This window comes from Mustelus asterias, chromosome 7 (assembly GCF_964213995.1).
Source record: "Mustelus asterias chromosome 7, sMusAst1.hap1.1, whole genome shotgun sequence".
NCBI lineage: Eukaryota > Metazoa > Chordata > Chondrichthyes > Carcharhiniformes > Triakidae > Mustelus > Mustelus asterias.
The window spans coordinates 20934717-20959230 of NC_135807.1; the positions used below are offsets into that span (position 1 = coordinate 20934717).

General features: G+C 41.3%; 1 protein-coding gene across 3 annotated transcripts in view; it reads left to right on the top strand.

Annotated features, from left to right (window-relative positions):
- The window catches only part of dennd3a (DENN/MADD domain containing 3a), a 141911-nt gene that overhangs the window by 36145 nt on the left and 81252 nt on the right, over positions 1-24514 (top strand). For 2 of the 3 annotated variants that reach the window (XM_078215749.1, XM_078215750.1), the window contains exons 2-5: positions 7786-7891; positions 10413-10695; positions 15920-16035; positions 19770-19909. In XM_078215749.1, the coding sequence (XP_078071875.1) occupies positions 7808-7891; positions 10413-10695; positions 15920-16035; positions 19770-19909 (623 nt within the window). In that variant the 5' untranslated portion in view covers positions 7786-7807. Of the gene's footprint in view, positions 1-7785; positions 7892-10412; positions 10696-15919; positions 16036-19498; positions 19589-19769; positions 19910-24514 lie in introns of those variants that run through there. The other variant, XM_078215751.1, reaches the window with a different exon arrangement.

The following is a 24514-nucleotide window of genomic DNA, read 5'->3' on the forward strand; positions in this document are numbered from 1 at the left end:
AGAGGGACATAGATAGGATGCAAGACTGGGCGGAGAAGTGGCAGATGGACTTCAACCCAGATAAATGCGTCGTGGTCCATTTTGGCAGGTCAAATGGGATGAAGGAGTACAATATAAAGGGAAAGACCTTGGGGTCCGGGTCCATAGGTCTCTAAAATCGGCCCCGCAGGTGGAGGAGGTGGTTAAGAAGGCGTATGGTGTGCTGGCCTTTATCAATCAAGGGATTGAGTTTAGCAGTCCGGGGATAATGATGCAGCTATATAAGTTCTGGTCGCCTCATTACAAGAAGGATGTGGAAAAGATTGAAAGGGTGCAGAGGAGATTTACAAGGATGTTGCCTGGATTGAGTGGCATGCCTTATGAGGATAGGCTGAGGGAGCTCGGTCTTTTCTCCTTGGAGAGACGTATGATGAGAGGAGACCTAATAGAGGCATATAAGACGTTGAGAGACATAGATCAAGTGGATTCTCAGAGGCTTTTTCCCAGGGTGGAAATAGCTGCTTCGAGAGGACACAGGTTTAAGGTGCTGGGGTGTAGTACAGGAGAAATGTTAGGGGGAAGTTTTTCACACAGAGGGTGGTGGGCGAGTAGAATCGGCTGCCGTCAGTGGTGGTGGAGGCAAACTCAATAGGGACTTTTAAGAGACTCCTGGATGAGTACATGGGACTTAATAGGATGAAGGGTTATATATTTTCGGCACAACTTGTGGGGCCCAAGGGCCTGTTTTGTGCTGTAGTTTTTCTATGTTTCTATATTTCTAACAGCTACTGGGTGTCCTTGATAAGTATGTACCTGTCAGGCAGGGAGGAAGTGGTCGAGTGAGGGAACCGTGGTTTAGAACATAGAACATAGAAAAAATACAGCACAAACAGGCCCTTTGGCCCACAAGTTGCGCTGGTCACGTCCCTACCTACCTAGGCTTATATATAGGCTTACCTATAACCCTCAATCCTATTCAGTCCCATGTACTCATCCAGAAGTCTCTTAAAAGACTCTATCGAGTTTGCCTCCACCACCACTGACGGCAGCCGATTCCACTCACCCACTACCCTCTGAGTGAAAAACTTACCCCTGACATCTCCTCTGTACCTACTCCCCAGCACCTTAAACCTGTGTCCTCTCGTAGCAGCCATTTCAGCCCTGGGAAAAAGGGCTGAAATGGCTTCTTACTAAAGAAGTTGAATCTCTTGTGAAGAGGAAGAAGGAGACTTATGTAAAGATGAGACATGACGGCTCAGTTGGGGCACTTGAGAGTTACAAGTTCGCCAGGAAGGACCTAAAGAGTTAAGAAGAGCCAGGAGGGGACATGAGAAGTCTTTGGCAGGTAGGATCAAGGAAAACCCTAAAGCCTTCTATAGGTATGTCAGGAATAAAAGAATGACTAGGGTAAGATTAGGGCCAGTCAAGGACAGTAGTGGGAACTTGTGCGTGGAGCCTGAAGAGATAGGAGAGGCGCTAAATGAATATTTTTCGTCAGTATTCACGCAGGAAAAAGACAATGTTGTCGAGGAGAATACTGAGATACAGGCTATTGGAGTAGACGGGATTGAGGTTAATAAGGGGGAGGTGTTAGCAATTCTGGAAAGTGTGAAAATAGATAAGTCCCCTGGGCCGCATGGGATTTATCCCAGGATTCTCTGGGAGGCGAGGGAGGAGATTGCAGAGTCCTTGGCTTTGATCTTTATGTCGTCATTGTCTACAGGAATAGTGCCAGAAGACTGGAGGATAGCAAATGTTGTCCCCTTGTTCAAGAAGGGGAGTAGAGACAACCCTGGTAATTATAGACCAGTGAGCCATCCTTCTGTTGTGGGCAAAGTTTTGGAAAGGATTATAAGAGATAGGATTTATAATCATCTAGAAAGGAATAATTTGATTAGGGATAGTCAACACAGTTTTGTGAAGGGTAGGTCGTGCCTCACAAACCTTATTGAGTTCTTTGAGAAGGTGACCAAAGAGGTGGATGAGGGTAAAGCGGTTGATGTGGTGTATATGGATTTCAGTAAAGCGTTTGATAAGGTTCCCCACGGTAAGCTATTGCAGAAGATACGAAGGCATGGGATTGAGGGTGATTTAGTGGTTTGGATCAGGAAATGGCTAGCTGTAAGAAGACAGAGGGTGGTGGTTGATGGGAAATGTTCATCCTGGAGTTCAGTTACTAGTGGTGTACCGCAAGGATCTGTTTTGGGGCCACTGCTGTTTGCCATTTTTATAAATGACCTGGATGAGGGCGTAGAAGGATGGGTTAGTAAATTTGCGGATGACACTAAAGTCGGTGGAGTTGTGGACAGTGCGGAAGGTTGTTGCAGGTTACAGAGGGACATAGATAAGCTGCAGTGCTGGGCTGAGAGGTGGCAAATGGAGTTCAATGCGGAAAAGTGTGAGGTGATTCACTTTGGAAGGAGTAACAGGATTACAGAGTACTGGGCTAATGGTAAGATACTTGGTAGTGTGGATGAACAGAGAGATCTCGGTGTCCATGTGCATAGATCCCTGAAAGTTGGCACCCAGGTTGATAGGGTTGTTAAGAAGGCGTACAGAGTGTTAGCTTTTATTGGTAGAGGGATTGAGTTTCGGAGCCATGAGGTCATGTTGCAGCTGTACAAAACTGGTGCAGCCGCACTTGGAGTATTGCGTACAGTTCTGGCCATCGCATTATAGGAAGGATGTGGATGCATTGGAAAGGGGGCAGAGGAGATTTACTAGGATGTTGCCTGGTATGGTGGGAAGGTCTTATGAGGAAGGGCTGAGGGACCTGAGGTTGTTTTCGTTAGAGAGAAGAGGGTTAAGAGGTGTCTTAATAGAGGCATACAAGATGATCAGAGGATTAGATAGAGTGGATAGTGAGAGCCTTTTTCCTTGGATGGTGATAGCTAGCACGAGGGGACATAGCTTTCAAATGAGGGGTGATAGATATAGGACAGATGTCAGAGGTAGGTTCTTCACTCAGAGAGTAGTAAGGGCGTGGAATGCCCTGCCTGCAGCAGTAGTGGACTCGCCATCATTAAGGGCATTTAAATGGTCATTGGATAAACATATGGATGATATTGGAATAGTGTAGGTTAGATGGGCTTTAGATTGGTTTCACTGGTCGGCGCAACATCGAGGGCCGAAGGGCCTGTACTGCGCTGTAATGTTCTATGTTCTATGTATGAGAATTTGATATGTTGTTGTCTAATCTTGAATGTGCAGCACCCCTTCTCCTTTGAAGGCACATTGGTGGAATGTAAAATCATTTCCTAATCAATTTACAGCTGCTGTTGTACATATAAAGCAGTCCCATTATTTAATAAGCATTAAAAATGCAGTTCCCACTTGAAGATGTTGAGCAGCTCCAAGATCTTTTTCTGCTTCATGCCTTGGATAGAAATTCCGGATTGAGCAATGTGATTTGATATATTCATGAATTCCTCCTTGTGGCAAAGTTTGATCTCGGAATAAATCAGTGACATCTGGCAGTAGTTACTGCCATGACATGCTGTAAGAAATAAATTGGAGCAAATACCTCCATCAGAACACAAGAACAGAAGACACAGGAGTAGGCCTTGTGAGCCGCCTTTATCATTCAGCAAGATTGTGGCTAATCTTTTACCTCAACCCCAAATTCTCTCACCATCCCCATATCTCTTAATTTACTTAACACCAAAGACTCTCTTGGCCTCTTATTTTGAATGTATTCTGACACCATCCATCACTCTCTGGGGTAGAGAATGCCAAAGATTCACAACCTTTTGAGTGAAGAAATTTCTCTTCATCTCTGTTCTAAATGGCTGACCTCTTATTGTGAAACTGTGTTATAGATTCACCAAAGAGGGGAATCATAATCATCTGTCAAGCTCTTTAAGAATTTTATGTTTCAATAGATCATCTCTCATTTTTCTCAACTCTGAGGGATATAAACCTAGACAGCAAAATCTGTCCTCGCAGGACAATTCCTTAATTCCAGAAACCAGTCTAGGGATGTTTGTTGCACTCGCTCTAAAGCAAGTATGTCCATCCTTGGGGAAGGAGACTAAAAATGGATACGGTACTGTAGGTGTGGTCTCAGCAGTGCCCTGTGCAATTGTAGTAAGAGTTATTTACGCTTATATTTCAGTCCCTTTGCAACAAAAAGAACATACCATTTGCTTTTCTAATTGCTTAATGTTCTGCATATTAATTTTCTGTGATTCATGTACAAGGAAATCCAAAGGCCACTGAATGCAAACATTTCACATTTTCTTTGCATTCAGAAAAAACTACGCTTTTGTTTTTTCTAGCAGTGGATAACTTCACGTTGCTGTGTTGTATTCAATCTGTCATGTCCTTGCCCACTCAATTAAATGAGTCCTCTGTAACCTCTTGGTGCCCTCCTTACTGCTTGTTTTATTACACTGCTCGAGGATTTTTACAGTCACTTCATTGCAGTGTCAATGTAAGCCTACCTGTTGACACAAATGAACTTTAAACTTTTATTTTCCATAATAACTTAGTATCATCAGCAAACTTGGGTCGTCTCTTCATCTAAGTCATTGATTTGGATTGTGAATAGCTGAGGCCTAAGCAATGAACCTTGTGATATGCAACCAGTTCCAGCCGGCCAACTTGAATTGACTGTTTTTTCCTATTCTGTTTTCAGTCCACTAACTAATCCTCAATCCATTCTTATAAATTATCCTCAACCCTATGAGTCCTAATTTTGAGTAATAACCTTGTGTCACACTTTTTTTGAAAATCCAAATAGACTGCACCGTTGATTTCCCCCTCCTCCATCTTCCTAGTTACATCCTAAATAGTACTCTTAACAGCTTTGTTAAACATTATTTCCTTGTCATAAATCCAGGTTGACTCTGCTTAAACATATTATGATTTTTTAGTCTCAATGAAACTGTTACGAATCTGTGGAAGAGGGAAATAACATCTGTGATCTGAAGGAAGTAGAGAGGTGTTTGAATTGGCAGGGAGCATAGCATCAACATTATCCTTGCCAACATCTTGTATAACATTTTATGTGACTCTTTTTTCCAGTCTATCTCTGGCACTTCTTATGACACAAAAGGAAAGTATGTTTCCAGGATTCTATCAATTTTGGGGTTAATGTGTAGGATTTAACAGTCTGGATTTTAAACATGCATGTTGAGGAAAATGACAGTTTGTAATATTTTTGCAATCTCATTGTCATATACTGGGAAACAAGCTTGTGTGTGAGTATGGTTATGACTAGTTTAATTAAACTGAAGACAGAGGACTGCAAAAGCCAAAGCATCAATAAAGGAGATGTGAAGGCAAATGATACTGAATAATGATTCAAATGATACTGAACAGGGGCCGGGGGAAACAACTTGACTAGAAATTTACATGAGGCAGATAAGAGAAGTTATGTTAAAGTTGACTGATGGATTTCAAAAGAAACATACATTTCCAAACTTCCAGTTATATGTGAGGTTGGAAGAGGAATTTGTAAGAGACCACAGAAACAATAGAGTGGACGATTAGTGGATAAAAAACATATTCAAAGTGAGATTGAAGGCATTGTGGCTGTGAGACCTTAATCAAGACAGTGTGTGCTGAAGCTAGACTCATGAATACCAGTTTGTTGCCACCCTCCGAGAGGATAGCCTGTCTGAGATTTCCCGGCGAGTGGCAGGGCATTGTGTGATGATGTCGTTGGAAATTTCATAGACTAGATAATATATAAGGAATGTTGCCTTAAAAAGAAGCTTTAGCTCTGGGTTTATTGAAGCCAATATCTAGTAGGAAATGTTGGTAGAAGTTAAGTGTGCAAAGGCGTTGTTGTGCCTTTAACTGTTTCCTTTTTTAATTTTAATAAATATTTTAATTTAATATTTAAAATCATCACAAGTCGTCTGTGGGTGACTTATATTGACTTCAGATACCTCCTAATAATATACAAATTGCAAACCATTCTGGCAGCATGTTTCAAGTTTCCTTCTGGGATTTGGGTAGCTGGGCACTTACCATTTGCTGTGCCACAATAATGCTCGTGTTTATTCTCCTTTGGCTCTTGTGATGAGCATGTAATTTCTTAGTCTAAAAAAAACTATCTGAAACTTGATTGAAGCAATAGTGAGCATACTTTTCAGTCATTTTATTATACTGTATATCATGGAATAATATAACAAATGACTGCATGGCTTGTGTGGTATTTTGCTGAAGTTTCATTTTGTTTAATCTCTGACACAAGGGCGGCACGGTAACACAGTGGTTAGCATTGCTGCTTCACAACGCCAGGGACCCGGGGTCGATTCTCAGCTTGGACCACTGTTTGTGTGGAGTTTGCACGTTCTCCCCGTGTCTGCGTGCATTTCCTCCGGGGGCTCCGGTTTCCTCCCACATTCTGAAAGACGTGCTGGTTAGGTGAATTGACCTGAACAGGCGCCAGACTGTGGCGACTAGGGGAATTTCACAGTAACTTCATTGCGGTGTTAATGTAAGCCTTACTTGTGACTAATAAATAAACTTTTAAAAAATTCATTCAGTCAGAGAATTGATGCATTGTAGGGGAGGCCATTCGGCCCAATGTGTCTGCACCACCCTACCAAATGAGCAATTTATTGACTGCTATTCCCTTTCTCCCTGTACCCCACTTCACATTTCCCTATACATTCTCCCTTTTCAGATAATAGTCTGACTTCCTTTTGAATGCCTCGACTGAACGTGCCTCCAGCGCATGCCAGACCTTTACCACTGGCTGTGTGGAAAAATTTTGCTTGTCGCTTTTTGCCAATTACTTTAAATATGTGCTGCCTCGTTCTTGCTCTTCTCATGAGTTTTTTCCTATCTACCCTCATGATCTTGAATATTTGCATAAAATCTCCCCCCAGGTTTCTCTTCCAGGAAAACAGACCCAACTTCTTCAATCTACCCATGCATCTGAAGTTCACCTTCCTTGGAACCATTCCCATAATTTTTTTATTACATCCTCCAATATCTTCACACCCTTCTCAAGGTGCGATGCCCAGAACTGGACTCAAGACTCCAGTTGAGGCTGAATTTGTGTACGATTACAAGTTCAACATTACCTACTTGCTCTTGCATTTATGTTGTTCTGTTCTGTTCTGTTCTGTTAATGAAGCCTGGGACACTGTATGCGTCTTAACCTTCTCTCAACCTGTCCTGCCACCTTCATTGACATTTACACCCAGGCCCCTCTGCTTCTGCGCATCCTTGAGAGTTGTACATCTTTATATTGTCTCTCCATGTTTTCCGACCACAATGAATCACTTCACATTTCTCTGCATAGAACTTCATCTGCCACCTGTCTGTCCATTCCACCAACTTGTCTATGTCGTTAAATTCGGCACTATCCTCTGCACAGTCACGTTGCGGATGATATGAAGCTTGGAAGCAAACTTGGAAATTGTGCCCTATAAACTAAGGTCTGGGTCACTAACAATTGTTAGGAAGCGCAACAAAGTTAATATCTAGCATTTTACATTGTTAACAGGACTTGTGCTCTGTTTAAATCATCAGTATTTTTTGGCATTGCAGGCTAGGCCAGCATTTACTGTCCATCTTAATTTCTCTTGAGAAGATGGTGGTGAACAGCTTTCTCGAACTGCTGCAGTCCTTTCCACTCCATCTGACGAAGGAGCAGTGCTCTGAAAGCTTATGGTATTTGCTACCAAATAAACCTGTTGGACTTTAACCTGGTGTTGTGAGACGTCTTATTCTGTAGGTACACCCACAGTGCTGTTCGATCATTAAACACGTTGATTAAACTTCAGTACACGGCAAACAAGTTTTTAATATTACACCTTTCCCTCCTGTTTAAACCTACAACTCTAGAGTGTTCGAAGAAAAGGCAAACATGGCTGATATCCTACCTAATGCAATATTGGAAATATGTGTAGTTGTGGGAGCATCTAATGAAAAACTGAAGGAAGTATGTCAGGTAGGTTTATTTTTGTTATGAAACAATCTGTTTCTTGTGTCTGCGATTTACTAATGCAGCATCAAGGGTACATACTCTATTCCCAGCCAAAGCTATATTACAACTATACAGTTGTAGATTACCAGTGAGTAGTATTGGGGTGATCATGGGGCCCCTTGTGGATATGCCAAGCCTTTGCTACCTCCTTACAGTATGATGGGCAAATTGGCAATTTGGGATGGCTGTGATGAAAGGTCAAGATCTAATACACAGTTAATTCCATGTCTCATTACTTCACCATACCTCGGTAGATTTTTAAATATGTTTTAAAAGCAATATTTGGTTTTACCATCCTCCAAAGAGTCTGAAAGAATATCACAGATAATAAATTAATGTGAGGTGTGTGACTGTTATTGTGTTAATATGTGTTGGGCCATCTTCTGCTCTTCAAGTTCTCATAAACCAGTGAGATGAATCAACAGTTAATTTATTTCTCATGCTATTGGTTAAAGAAGACATGGTGGTTGGATTACTGGGAGAAATCTACGCTCTTGGATTCATGAAATGGAATTTTAACATTCAACAGAATAGGCTTATGGACATTATTTAATTATTTTTTGGTATGACACTTCTGACATAAAGAACTAAGAACAGTACAGCACAGGAAACAGGCCCTTCGGCCCTCCAAGCCTGTGCCGCTCCTTGTTCCAACTAGACCAATCGTTTGTATCCCTCCATTCCCAGGCTGCTCATGTGACTATCCAGGTAAGTCTTAAACGATGTCAGCGTGCCTGCCTCCACCACCCTACTTGGCAGCGCATTCCAGGCCCCCACCACCCTCTGTGTAAAAAACGTCCCTCTGATGTCTGAGTTATACTTCGCCCCTCTCAGCTTGAGCCCGTGACCCCTCGTGATCGTCACCTCCGACCTGGGAAAAAGCTTCTCACTGTTCACCCTATCTATACCCTTCATAATCTTGTATACCTCTATTAGATCTCCCCTCATTCTCCGTCTTTCCAAGGAGAACAACCCCAGTCTACCCAATCTCTCCTCATAGCAGTATTCCATGTCAGTATTCCTTCAATTGCAATTTTGTTTTTTTTAAATTTCCCCTCCTGTTTATCTATTTCTCTCCCATGTTGTTGGCTCCCCCGTGGGCAACAAAAACTGGCCACTCTACCTTCCCATTTAAGATTTCCAGTCTTTCGTAAACGTTACTTATCCTACACCTGGTCATAACAGCAAAGTGTAGTGTCTGTCACTCTGACTAATGAGTTTCCTGCTACTATTATTTTCGCACTTGAATTAAATTATTTCCTTTGAACCATCTTCTGCTTTTTTGTAATTGATTTGATGGCTCTATGCCCAGATCCCCCTATTTCTGCACTTCCTTAAGAGTTATATTTTTTATTTTATGTTGCTTTTCCTACCAAAATGTATTATTACACACCTCCCTGTATTAGATTTAATCTACTGCATGTCCATCCATTCCACCAGCCTGTCTTCATCAAGTCTTTCATTATCACTCATACCTCAAGTTCTCCGTAATATGCAAATTTTGAAATTGTGCTCTACGCATTCAAGTCTAGGTCATGAATATAGATCGATAAAAGCACTGGTTCTAATCCCCTGGGGAATCCCACTGTATACCTTCCTCTAGTCTAAAGAAAAACAATTGTACACCACTACTCAATCTTCTGTCACTCAACTAGCTTCATGTGCATGCCAACACTGTCCTTTTTATTCCATGGGCTCGACTTTTGTTGACAAATCCATTTTGTGGCACTCATGTCTTTCGGGAGTCAAATGCAAGGCAAACCAACTGAATTATCCTCATCAGCCCTTTGCTGCTACTTTGAAAAACTCAGATAAAATTAGTTAAACATAATTTTCCCTGAACAAATTCATGCTGGCTTTCATTAATTCATGAAACGTTTGAAGGTCCCGCTTGAGAAACTTCCCTCCCTCCTCAATTTGACGGATTGAGTTCAATGCCACCTAAATTTGCAGATGTTAAGCTCAATTGGAGACTTTTCCTGCCGAAGCTAAGGTCTGCTACTTTGAAACTCCAATGTTCAGAATAAAAATGTTAGTTTGGATTGTCTTATCTAACTATTGTCTTTCCCAGGTGTTTCAAATTCTCGTTCTTGTTGACTCTCCAAAGTATCACAGTTAAATCTGTGTTAAATCTACAAATGTACACTTCCTGAAAGAGGAAACTTTATAGATATCAATTAACAGGATGCAAAATTGGGAATAAAACAGTGATTTTTCTAGCCTATGTTGCAGTAATTTGGGGTAGGTTTAGTGCTTTATTGTATAGACCAGCAGACCCTTAAATTGAGCTACAGTCATATTTGTTAAAGTCTATTCATCTCTAGTTGATTAAAATGTATAATTTAGTCTGCAGTTTTTTGTTTTGTAGATATCAGAAAATGCAACTTGATTTAATATTAGCAATTTTCATAGTTCTTATAATACACTATCAATTATTATGATTAATGCTTGTATACAGCATTGATTTGTCTGTTTTTTTTATTAGGCAGTCCAAAAGGATGGTGCTCGATCATATACTTGTTTTAGCCCAGAGATTCAGTCAGTTCACGTTCCTCCATTTGTTACCAAAGAGGTCAGTCAGTCTGGAACTGTAGCTCAAACATTTACCAGAACTCCAAGGCATCGCTCATTCCGAAAGAAAAAGGAATACAAGCAGACAGCTCCTGCCTCAAGCAATGCAAATACACAACACAAAGAGCCACAGATTGAAGAATTTAGCGTTCCAAATAATATAGATCTTCAAGGATTGTCTCAGTTATGTTTCCCAGGTATGTTATTTATATTTGAAAAGCATTTATTTTCTCCTTTGCACATCCAACCAGCATTTATACGAAATGTGCGACATGTTTTCAGTTGTATTAACTGTTCTGCAGTGCGGGCTGAATTCAGCCAAAGTACATGGCATGCTTGGATTTTGCGTTTTGGTGCGATTTTATGCCTGATTAATCAGCTTGGATTAGGAGAAGGCCTTTGATAGAATTTCACATATGTACATTATAAACATGCTTTCCAAATTGGGGTCTGAGGAGAGAATGTGAAATTTGATCCAATTACTCGACACAGACATCAGTAGCACAGTTATAATTTCTGGGTGGGAATTGGAAGGCTTTCTGATCAAATCAAAGGTCCAGCAAGACTGTCAGCTCTTCTCCATTTTGTCCATGTGCTGTATCAAATCTGAGTCCATTGTCGGGCAAAACAAGGGCAATGATCCTAGGCAGTGGGAGCTTGCAGGTCAAGGTATCACAGGGAGTTTTCTGCTTAGATTTACTGTCATACTACAGATTGGTAAGCATTTGTTATAATTTCAACGTGAAAGAAATGCTCAGATCCAGAGTAAGGTGAAGCAAAAGCAAGGCCTTGTTCTTTGGCATTTGAACCAACTGTTGCCTCCGCCATCTGGTCAATTTTCTGAAAGTGTTTGAAATATGGTTTGGAGTGGTAAGAACCTGGGTCATCATGTGCAAATCTGGTCACCAGTGTTGCTCTCTGTAAAGGCCGGATTGGCTCACAATCCATTCCTGTGCTGCGAAAGTCACTTGAGTTCCAAAGTCTGAAGTTCCAAAGTGGACCATGCCCTAGGGACATTCCTGTGCTGCGAAAGTCACTTGAGTTCCAAAGTCTGAAGTTCCAAAGTGGACCATGCCCTAGGGACACCATGATGTACAAGAAGATCAAAAATGGACCATAACCCAGGAACATAACCCAGGAACATCTTTGATTTTGATTTGATTTATTATTGTCACTTATATTAACATACAGTTGTTTCTTGCGCGCTATACAGACAAAGCACACCATTCATAGAGAAGGAAACAAGAGAATGCAGAATGTAGTGTTACAGTCATGGCTAGGGTGTAGAGAAAGATCAACTTAATGCAAGGTAAGTCCATTCAAAAATCTGACAGCAGCAGGGAAGAAGCTGTTCTTGAGTCGGTTGGTACGTGACCTCAGACTTTTGTATCTTTTTCCTGATGGAAGAAGGTGGAAGAGAGAATGTCCGCGGTGCGTGGGGTCCTTAATTATGCTGGCTGCTTTGCCAAGGCAGCGGGAAGTGTAGACGGAGTCAGTGGATGGGAGGCTGGTTTGCGTGATGGGTTGGGCTACATTCATGACCTTTTGTCGTTCCTTGCGGGTCTTGGATGTTTCTGGATGAAAGGGCAATAAAATATCTAATGTCAACTAATGTCATCCTAAGGACTTTTGATATGCAAAGACTTGCTACATATTGAGATTCCATCTCTTCCTGGTGCTGGTGCTGGAGCCATAAGTGCTCTATTTAATTCATAGAATCCCTGCTATGCAGAAGGTGGCCGTTTAGGCCATTGAGCCTGCACCGATAACAATTCCACCAAGGCTCTATCCCCGTAACCCCACGTATTTACACTGCCAATTCCCTTGACACTAAGGGCAATTTATCACGTCCAATCAATATAACCCACACATATTTGGAATGTGAGAGGAAACCAGCGTACCCAGAGGAAACCCACACAGACATGGGGAGAACATGCAAACTCCACGCAGACAGTCACCCGAGGCCGGAATTGAACCCGGGTCCCTGACGCTGTGACGCAGTAGTGCTAACCGCTGCACCACCGTGCCACCTGTGTACCACCTAATCTTTGTAGAAATGTTTGTGCAGAAAAACGCATTCAATCACAAGTCAGTGAGGCAGTGGTTGAGACACTACAGAAAAAAGAAATAGGTGTTTCCTGTTGGATGTTTCCTGAGCTGACCTTTAAAGATATTTGGCAGAATTACCTGTAGAATTTACAGTTAAGCACCCAGCTATAGATGGGCTGGTGATTGAAAAAGGCCCTCCATGTATGACCCTTCATGCACATCTGGTGAAGAGACTGTTGCCCATCTTCTTTTGGAATATGTGTTTCCAAAGAACTCTTTTGGTAAGGTTCATGCCAAACAGTTCTCTAACACAGGACTTTGCTACTCCTAGGAACTCTGCAGAGAGAAACATCAACTGTTGCTGGAAGGCATCAACTTTGTAAAAGATGCTCATTGGTCTGCCTGAAACATGTTAGTCCTCCAGTGCAAGGATCTGTCCGTGACCAAGCATTGCAGGCTGCAAAGTTCCAATGTCCAGGACTAGGTATTCAAATGATGCATTGCAACCTGTTGAGGCTGCAGAAAAGTAGCAAAACAAGTATTGGATCTCCTTGGCTGTGCACTGTCATCTTTTACTTTTCATCCTCTACATGATTGATTGCCAGTGTACAGTATGACAGTCCTGAAGTATGCTGATGATATGGTACTTGTGGATCTCATCAGGAATAGCAAAATAAACTACAGCAACTCGATGGAGAAGTCCTTAAAATGGTGGGGTAACAGTTCTCTTGAATTGAACGAAAACCAGACGAAAGAACTAGTCGGAGACCAAGAAAAATTCAGTTATATTGTTACTATGAAGATTCATGATGTGGACACTGAAATAGTTACCAATTACAAGTGTCGAGGTATAAAAGTAGACGATAAATTGAATTGGAGGGAAAAGTGTACAGATGTGGTGGCCAAGGGATGTACAGGCAATCCTCAACGACATTTGAGTTACAACAAATGGCACTTACAACGTTTATGAATCGACACATTGTTTCAGCTTTACACTGTCAATTCTGATTTTATGATACCATGCTAGCGAACTGTTGGTATTTATCAATTGTTATGTTCCACCTTTCACAACTGCAGGAAGGACAAATTATTTATCAGAAATAGTATAGAAATGACTTTGAAAGTGCAGGCATTATTATCTCATTGTAAGCACACTACTGTAGGGCAATTATGCTGAAGTAAGATCTCAAAACCTTTTCACTATTCAGTGAAAATAGGGTATTGCTGCTCGGCTCAGGAACTGATCCCCATTTATAACATTGTTCCTATGGGAAAACAGGTTCTGACTGCCTGTACACTAAAGTAAAGTTTATTTACTAGTTGCAAATAAGGCTTACATTAACACTGCAATGAAGTTACTATGAAATTCCGCTAGTCGCCATATTCCGGCGCCTGTTCGGCTCAATCACCTAATCAGCAAGTCTTTCAGACTGGGAGGAAACCGGAGCATCAGGATGAAACCCACGCAGACAGTGGCCCAAGCAGGGAATTGAACCTGGGTCCCTGGCGCTATGAGGTAGCAGTGCTAACCACTGTGCCACCATGCTTTTCTCTCTCTCTCTCCTCTTTCTCTCTCTCTTTCTCTCTCTCTCCTCCCCCCCCCCCCCCCCCCCCATTATAGTATTATATTATTTCTGAAAATTAAAATCCTTTTAAGTAGATCTTACAATCATGAAACTCTTCTGTATCTCTCCTGATACTGCTGTCTTGGGAAAGCAGACTTTTTAAGGGTACAGAGGTTATTGAACCAGGTAGGAAGGGTATTTGATGATCAAATCCTTCTTGATGAAATTTCTGTTGAAGTAATTTGACAAAAGTAGAGTATCGTGAACAATGAGGATTGCTGCTTGCCTCAGTATTACTGTTTCCTCCATTCAGTGAAAAGGCAGGACATGCAAGTCAAATTGTTTCTTGAACTTATTTGTACCTTCTCTGTAAAAGCTTCCATCAGGAGTATTTTTTAAAATTAATCCTTGGGATGTGGGCATTGTCGGCTAGGCCAACATTTACTGCCTGTCCCTAATTGCCCTCGAAGGGCTATGGATGAAGTGATGCAGTTGGATTTGGACTCGCTGATTATTTTAATTTTGAATACATATTTTAAATTAAATCTCAATGATGGGGTAATTTTCATTCTTTTATTCTTATCATTTATATATGTATATGTGTATATATTTATATATATATATATATAAAATATATATGTTAACAAATGTGTTCTGTAGCCAAAATGAATTTCTGTATGGACAATGAAGTGAAATTAAATTGAATTGAAATCACTCAATGTGGGAAGATCACAATTTAGGACTTTCTCACAATTGTGCACTGGTGGACTGGAACCAGTGTAAAACGCCTAGGGTCATATGCATGAGAAAGGGTTTCATCTGTAAATGTCGATGCAATCTACAGTGTGCAGTGGAGCATCTTAAGTGCCATGTACTGTATTAAATTTATTTTTTCTGTATCGCACTGTGACTTGTGGCATTTGGATTGTACTGTCAAGTATCTTCACACATTTTATGAATAAAATATTTATTGGAACAGAATTTTCTTCCTTCAGGTTTTAATATTTCTTCCACTTGATCATTCTTCGGCTGTAGCCACAATGTTTAATTTGCATTTAATTCTGAAACATTTTCAAAATAACCAACTTGCCATTGTTTCTGTGATTGAATGGGTTATTTTTCAATGACAGTTGGAAAACATGGGGCATAATTTGATCTCCATGAATATATCATGTGGCCTTTGAAAACTGAAGATGAATAATGGGCAAAATCTTAATATCCTTCTGAAGGCAGGGACCTGTTATTTGGACAGGATGGTGCGGGCTGGAGATTCAGTGATTCTTCTTACTCCCTTTTCGCCCACCCAAGTCTGGGGTGGAAAGGCTCAATAAGACCTTTTTTAATCACAGAAACCAGTTGAAGCTCTTAAGCGGTGGGAAGGTGTCATGCTATGTGAGGAAACCTGCCGGAGTCCTCTGGCCTGGTGGGTGGAGGGTGTTCCTTCTACTTGTGCTGCCTTTGGATGAAGATAGCCATCTATCCTAAATATTGAATCCACTCCCTTCCCCACGCCAGGATCAAGCGTGGACTGCTGCAGTGGGGGGTCTCAAGCTGGTGGGGGGGCCCATAACTGCAAGCAATAATTTCACTCAATCATATTTTTATGTTCCGTTTTTAATAAAGTGAAGCTTTAAAATATCCTTGTGTTCAGTCGGTTATTTTGGGGAATATAAACCCATTATTTGCATATATGCCACATCATTGTACAGTGAAAATTTTGCTGTTCATGTACAATTAAAAAATGTAGCATTAAAAAGCACCACAAAATAATGCACTGCTCTGTGCAATACTGTTTGCTTGTTTACAGGAGAACTGCAAATAGAAACTGAACCAAAGGAGGACCACTATCATTTCCTCGTGTTCACAGATGTTTTTGGAACAAGAACCTATGGTGTAGTAGTGCAGTTCTACAGACCTATTCAGGTATATAAAGTTTGCAATAATAACTTAATTTGAAAAGGCAGTGGGTAGAATTCTTGCCATTTGGTTCTTGCCATGTGAAAGCACTTGAGTGCTTTTCTCAAATTGAGGTACTGATTGTTGTAATTTCTTTGGCCTGATCAACTGATACAGGATGCTAACCGTGTGTCAGGAATTGACAGGGTGTTCAGATAATAAATGTGTGCCAGCCAGTGCAGTAATCACTTGCTGACTGGTGCAAGATTTTCCTACAGAGAAAAGGACAATTTTCAGAGCTTTCCTGCTTTGATACTTGGTAACTTTGAAAGAGCTGCCAACTTGTCATGCTCCCCGTTCTCGATGCCTTTTTGGAAATTATCGGTTTCAAGTCTTTATTCATTCTGATGCTTCCACTGCTTCTTTTTGATGAGGCCTTCCATAATGTAACATCTTCAGGCTTTTAAAATCTGAATTCGTCTTTTGTTCTTTTGTTGATCTTAAAATTATGCCCTTCAACTATTGAGTTAGTGATTGGATAAAGCCTTTTTTCCTGATTTCAGGATTTAATATAATTGAGAATTGGGAAAACAAGAGGAAGATTAACTTGACTGTTGAAAAATGCAAAGTACTTAAATGGGGTTCAAATAAATTTGGAAAGATGTGTGTCAATTGAACGAATATCGTGAATTTGTAAAAATAAAATCTGGAGATATCTGTTAACTTCAGTTAATCGCTATAACTCTTGTTGGCAGCGAGTAAAGCAAATCAAAACAGATGTAGTATAAGATCAATATTGAGCTGAAATAGTAAGGTAATTCGGCTACTTAATATACCATCAATGCCAGCCATTGCAGTGTAAAAAAGTTATTGTAGTTATTGAAAGGATACAGATGAGGCAACCCAAATGAAAGTTTGTTTGTTTATTTATTAGTGTCACAGGTAGGCTTACATTAACATTGCAATGAAGTCATTGTGAAAATTCCCTCGTCGCCACACTCTGGCACCTGTTTGGGTCCATTGACCACGCTAAATTCTCCCTCAATGCACCTAACCAGCACGTCTTTCGGACTGTGGGGGGAAACCAGAGCACCCGGAGGAAACCCACGTAGACACTGGGAGAATGTGTAAACTCCACACAGGCAGTGACCCAAGCCAGGAATCGAACCCGAGTCCCCTGGTGCTGTGAGGCAGCAGTGCTAACCACTGTGCCGCCCTGAATGATGGTGGGATTATGAGGAGAGATTACATAAATTGGCTGGCTTCCCATTGAGAAAGAGAACGTTGAAAGGTAGTTTGATTCTAAAGAGACTGGAGAATTTTGACCGTGACAATCTGTCTCACCAAAGGGCATGTCCCATGTTTGAATAAGGCTGATTCCAAACCAATCTGTGAAAGTATTATTTTAATGAATGAGGGATTACTTCAATGGAATCTGCTTCCCTGTGATATGTTGGAAACAGTTAGTTTTGAAATCTTGAAATGATATAGCATTCTCATTTTGCTACTTCTTATCTTCTCTTACCCCTCATATTTTGAATTGGCAAGTTATTTTAGTTTTTTCTATTTCAAACCATATTTTTTCTATTTACTTTTTGTGGCTCTAACATATGGATCTACGCTCCTTTTTCAATCAATTCTATCTTTTCTACTCTTTCTTTACCATGCTGTCATTTCTGCTCCATTTACTGCAGAAAGTCATATTTTGATTCCCTCGTGCTATGATTATCTTTCTCAATCAGTGACTTGATGTCACGTTTTTTCTCCTCTTTATGTATCCTTGGTGTTCAGCTTCTAAAGATGTTTGGAACCAGTATTTCTCTGGGAGATACTGAATTCCCTCTCGTTTATTGGTGGTCCTCCAATCCTGTAGTGGCAATATATGGGAAACAGTATTCTCTCTGTCCTCCTCCATTTTAATGTCCCCCAGCCATGATCTGTTTTTAAATTACTTTGCATTGATTCTTTGCTGATCTTCAAGCTCTTGCATTGTTAATGTGAAATTTGTCTTTTAAAAAAAAACTGACACCTTTAACAAATAAAATTTCCCAAGAAGCTTTGCATGATGTTCTGAGACAAATTTGACAAAGAGCCACATATTGGCGAAGGTGTTTTGGGAAAGCTTGGTTAAAGAGTTTGATTTTAAGAAGCACATTAAAGGAAGAGAAAGCATTTCAGGGAGGGAATTTCAAAGTTTCTGTACTTGGCAGTGGAAAGAAGAACCATTTAGAGCAATTAAAATCTGGGGATACTCAAGAAACCAGAATTAGAGGAGTACACACATGGGGGTTGGGCTGGAGTTTCCTCATCTTGAAAACATTCCCAGGTCATTCTATAAATTAAATCAGTACTTTTGTAGTTGGTGAGAATTTCCAGTTTCTGCTTGATTGTGCCCAAAAGACATTTAAAATGTGCTCATTGCGGTTCACGTTTTTGCTAAAATTAAAGTTTATTTATTAGTCACAAGTAAGGCTTACATTCACACTGCAATGAAGTTACTGTGAAAATCTCCTAGTCACCACATTCCAGCGCCTGTTCGGGTCAATGCACCTAACCAGCATGTCTTTCAGACTGTTGGGAGGAAACCAGAGCACCCGGAGGAAACCCACGCAGACATGGGGAGAACGTGCAAACTCCACATGCACAGTGACCTAAGCCGGGAATTGAACCCGGGTCCCTGGCGGACCACTGTGCTACCATGCCGGTGGGATTATATTGCAAATATAAAACATTCATCGAACCAGCTTTATGACAGCATAGTAGGATTTAAATAGGATTAAAAAGTATTTCTTGATGTATTTATGAGTACAGTTTTATTAATACAGTTGAAAATGCATTTATCACCAAAAGTAAACATTTCTAGTGAGTGGCCAGTCCTCCACTTGAGAGTAACTTGAGTTTAAATCACTAAAAATGGCTTTCTGAAAACTCTATTCAACTAGTTATCTGTTTCAGTGGTACATATAAATTAGTGTGTGAATAAATATACTTGATACTTGCCTACTGTACACCTAACCAGAGCTTCCCCAAGCAGAAAAATTGGATGAATTTGGGTTGACCTGGGATGTGGCCAGTTTTCTGACTTGGGAGAATTAAATCTCAAACTAACATTAGAAAGTCATAAAAAACATTGGTTTTGGACAACTCGCATTGAAAATCTCCTGATTCTTTTGTGTAAATTTTGCTGATATTACACAAATTTGGCTAATGTTACTCATGTTTTTTTTTAGCAGTTCTGTTCTTTTTTCTGTATGCACTGTAGAAGCTCCAGGGAAGCTACTCATTAACTTTGACAAACATAGCTTCCAATTTTATTAGAGTACATGTCTGATAACTGTCCTCTCACTTATTTCTTTTTCTGGTATTCTGGTGTTTGAATTTTTCCTTCATTAAGCTAGCAATCTGCTATGTTTGTTGTGGTAACATCTTGAGTCACCTTATTTTCTTCTCTTGAAATGTCCTTTCTTCAACTTAGGCCTTTCTTTTTCACTGACTAATGTCTCGACTACGGAATCCAACATGACCCAATTTGTTATACTTGGAGGATTATCCGTCTGCTCTCTGCGTAAATCAATTGTGGGTATGGAGGATATTTTTCCTTTATTTATATAAGATTTACCTCACTGGGGAGTGGCTGAGTAAATTATGCAGTTGACAAATTGAGCTATTGGAAAAATCTGCAGGGATTAGTTTTATTGTGAAACATAGCTTTCAATAAATGTGACTTTTTAAGGTGAGTAATGGGAATTTTTTATTCACAGGAAGGAAGTAGTTTCCAAAATGGACAAACACACTGGGATATAGCTGTGCATCACCCGAGGATGTCTTTGTATGCTCCTTTCAGCATTTGTGTGATATCTAAATTTCCTTATTATACAGCCTTTAAGGATTCTCTCTCCTGGTAAGCACTAGCAAATGGTTGTGTTTTTGTTTGCTTGAACTGAACTCAGAGCCTGTGCGTTTTAACTGCTTGTAGTTTATACTGCACTGCGAGATTGCAGTTACTTTCCCTGTATGCCTGCAGGACAGCTGGAGTTTGACTGAAGAAGGGCGGTTTCTGGCTGTGAGAGCTTGTTCAAGGCACTGGTATCATAATTTTTTATTCTGAATGACTCTTTGTTCAAAAGAAATAGCTCAATTTTTTTTGCTCCAACAAACTCATTGTCTGGCAGCATAGATTTTGCTTGCTCACTGACTTGCTAGTGACTTGGGTAATACTAGTTAAGAGTCATAGGGCAGTATTTTCCAGCCCCTCCTGCTTGCGGGATCTTTCATTCCCATCAAAGACAATTGGGATTTAAATGATTGTTGTATCTGTTACAGGAAAGCCTGCCTTAGCAGCAACAGAGTTGTTTGTGGCATTTAGCCCATCAAATCCATAACAACTTTCTGCAGAGTAGTCCATTCCGTCTTACTGCCCTGCCCGATCCCCATAGACTTGCAGGTTTATTTCTTTCAGTTATCTGTTGTCTGTTGGAGACATGATACACAGGACAGACTTTAGTTAAAAATGAACGGAGCTTTATTAATGGTGTATGATCTCTTCCAAGGCTGCTGCTTCTCTTTCTGTTTCCTGCTCTAGATCTATCACATCATTCCCGGTGCATACTTTAATACAGCAGAGCTCCAGTGAGACAATAAGAATAAATACAAATAAATAAAATTTTCTCCCACCTTAAATTGAACATATCCAAACAAGTTCAAAACAAATTCACTATGAACAATAGTCGACAAGTCAGTCACTATTAAGTTATTAATATTAATATGGTCGGGAGATCGTCGCTCTTGAAATAGTTGGCGGTGAACCTCTGATGTCTTTTTCATACTGATGGGAACCTCCGGCATCTTTGCCTTTGATATCATTGGTGGTTGGTTTAACTGGTGTTGATGAGGTTGTCTTTGCATCCGAACAGTAGATGAGGTGTTGCTTTCCTGAGTGGTGTCTGGTAGTGCTGGGGTTGTAGGAAGGTTCAAGTCTGGACTTTGGAAGTCTGATCCTGAATTTTCATCAGGCTCCAGATTTGGCAGATCTATCCTTGCAGCCAAATAACTGGTCTACATATCTTCTCCAGATAATATCATTTCTGCTCTGGACAGTATAACAGACAGGTCCAGTCAGCACAAGAACAGTGGCAGGAACTCATTCCTCCTCATGGAGTAGTTCCCAGTCAAAACTCATTGTCCTTTGTGGAAAACTCTGTTTTGCCTTGCCTTCCTGCCATTCCACTTGTGCTTGCTGTTACTATCGCACAATCTCCTTGGTTTTTGAAGCTTCCATGAGATTGAATGTGGAACGCAGTTGCCTTTTTATCATGAGTAAGGCAGAAGCTGTCTTGGTCATGAAATGTGTGGTATTCCGGTAGACTAGCAAGAATTTGTTAAGGCGTTTGATAAATGTACCTTTTCCTTGGTTGCTTTCAAGATGTGTTTCAAAGTGTTCTGCTAGTCCGTTAGTAGCAGGGTGAGATGGTGCGGAAGTGTTGAATACTTTTTTTTTCAGGCAGTTCTCAAATTACTCCGAGACAAATTGAGGTCTGTTATCGCTTACCAACTGTTCAAGAAATTTAAAGCAACGAAATACCTCTCGCTTCTCAATAGTCTTTTCAGATGAGGTAGATATCATCACAGCGAGCTCTGGCCATTTGGTGTTTGCATCAACCACTCCTAAGAACATACGTCCTTCAAAAATCCATATTAAAAGTCTAATGATGACTGTGAAACCATTTTTGATTGTTGTTTTAAAAGAACACCTAACTAGTACACTAATGTCCTTTAGGGAAAGAAACCTGCTGTTCTTACCTAGTTTGGCCTACATGTGAGTCCAGATCCACAGCAATGTGGTTGCCTCTTAAATGCTACATGCAATTTTTATTCACGACTTGGGCATTGGAAATGACAATTACAAACCCAGCCCGGTCGGCCTGGCAAAGTTCTCTGGGGCTTGTGCTAAAATTGGGAGAGCTGTCTCACAGATTAGTTGGACAACAGCCTGACCGAGTCATCGGCACAATGGTATACAGTCAGGAGGGAGTGGCTTGGAAGTCCTCAACATGCAATACTGGACCCCGTCAAATCTCATGGCACCAGGTCAAACATGGGCAAGGAAACCTCCTGCTGAGTACTGCGTTCTTTACTCCCTCAACTTATGAATCCGTGCTCCTCCATGTTGAACACCACTTGGAGGAAGCACTGAGGCAAGGGCACTGAATGTACTCTGGGCGAGGGACTTCAATGTCCATCAGCAAGAGTGGCTTGGTAGTGCCACAACAGACTGAGCTGGCTGGGTCCGAAAGTAGTCATGATGTGGAGATGCTGGCGTTGGATTGGGGTAAACACAGTAAGAGTTTTAACAACACCAGGTTAAAGTCCAACAGATTTATTTGGTAGCAAATGCCATTAGCCTTCGGAGCGCTGCTCCTTCGTCAGATGGAGTGGATATCTGCTCATCACAGATATCCACTCCATCTGACAAAGGAGCAGCGCTCTGAAAGCTAATGGCATTTGCTACTAAATAAACCTGTTGGACTTTAACCTGGTGTTGTTAAAACTCTTACTGGGTCCGAAAGGACATAGCTACTAGACTGGGACAAGCATACTTGACCTCATTCTCACCAACCTGTCTGCTGCAGATGCATCTGTCCATGATGGTGTTGGTAGGACTGACCATCGCACAGTCCTTATTGAGACAAAGTCTCATCTTCGCCTTGGGATACCTCCATCATGTTGTCTAGCACTACCACCGTGCAAAATGGGATAGACTTCAAACAATCTAGCAACTGAAGACTGGGCATCCATGAGGCGCTGTGGGCCATCCGCAGCAGCATTATACTCAACCACAATCTGTAACCCCAAGGCCCAGCATATCTCCCACTCTACCATTACCACCAAGTTAGAGCATCACCCCTGGTTCAATGAACAATGCAGGAGGGCATGCCAGGAGCAACACCAGGCATACCTAAAAATGAGATGTCAACCTGGTGTAGCTATAACACAGGACTATTTGCATGTCAAACAGCATAGCCGCAAATAATGGAGCGAAACGATCCCACAAACAACGGGTCGGATCGAAGCGCTATAGTCCTGCCGCATCCAGCTGTGAATGGCGGTGAATAGTTAAACATCTCCCTGGAGGGGGAGGCTCCACAAGTATCCCATCCTCAGTGATGGGGGAACCCAGCAAGTCCGTGCAAAAGATAACGCTGAAGCTTTTGCAATGATCTTCAGCCAAAAGTGCCGAGTAAATGATCCATCTCTGTCTCCTCCACTGGTCCCCAGCATCACAGATGCCAGTCTCCAGCCAATTCGATTCTCTCCACATGGCATCAAGAAATGATTAGAGGCACTGGATACTGTAAAAGCGATGGGCCCTGACAACGTTCCGGCAATAGTACTGAAGACTTGCTCCAGAACCTGTCGCACCCATAGCCAAACTGTTCCAGTACAGCTACTACACTGGCATCTACTCAGCAACGTAGGAAAATTGCCCAGGTATCTCCTGAACACATGAAAAAAGACATCCAACCGAGCCAATTAATGCCCCATCAGTCTATTGCCGATAACCAGTAAAGTGGTGGAAGGTATCATCAACAGCACTATCAAGCGGCACTTACTCCGTAATAAACTGTTCACACACGCTCACTTTGGGTTCCGCCAGGGTCACTGAGCTCCTAATCTCATCTAGCCTTGGCTCAAACATGGATAAAAGAAATGAATGCCAGAGATGAGTTGAGACTGCCTTGACATTAAGGAGCCCTAGCAAAACTGGAATCAATGGGAATTAGTGGGGGGGAACCCTCTGCTATTTGGAGTCGTACTTGGCACAAAGGAACTATGGTTGGAGGCTAATCATCTCAGCTCTAGGACATCATCACTGCAGGAGTTCTTCGGGTTAGTGTCCTAAGCCCAACCATTTTCAACTGCTTTATCAATGACCTTCCTTCCATCATAAGGTCAAAAATGGGATGTTTGCTGATGACTGCACAATGTTCCCATACTATTCGCCACTCCCCAGATACTGAAGCAGTCCATGTCCAAATGCAACAACACCTGGACAATATACAGATTGTACTGGATCCTGCACAGTGCTCTCAAGATTTGATCCATTGTCCTTTGAATCAAAGCAAGAGCAGGGATAATATCAAACTGCAATCTTTGATTCCAGAACAAACCTTTGTGTCACGGTTGTCAGAAGTTCCTGACTTCTTGTCCACATTGATCTGCGAGTAGGTCTGGCTCAGGTCAATTTTGCTCAAATTCTAGCCTCCTGCAATCCTTCAATGTGAGGTAATGGATACCATTCAGCACATAGCTCTGGATTTATGATGACCTTAAAGTCTCCGCAAATCCTTTCAGATCCATCTTTCTTGATAATTGGAACAATAGGCATGGCCCATTCACTGATGCTGATAGGTTCCAGAACTCTAGTCTTCATTGGTCCGTCTGTGTCAACCTCCACCTTCAGCCTAATAACATAGTGCACAGACTTTGCCTTCAAGCATTTTGCTTG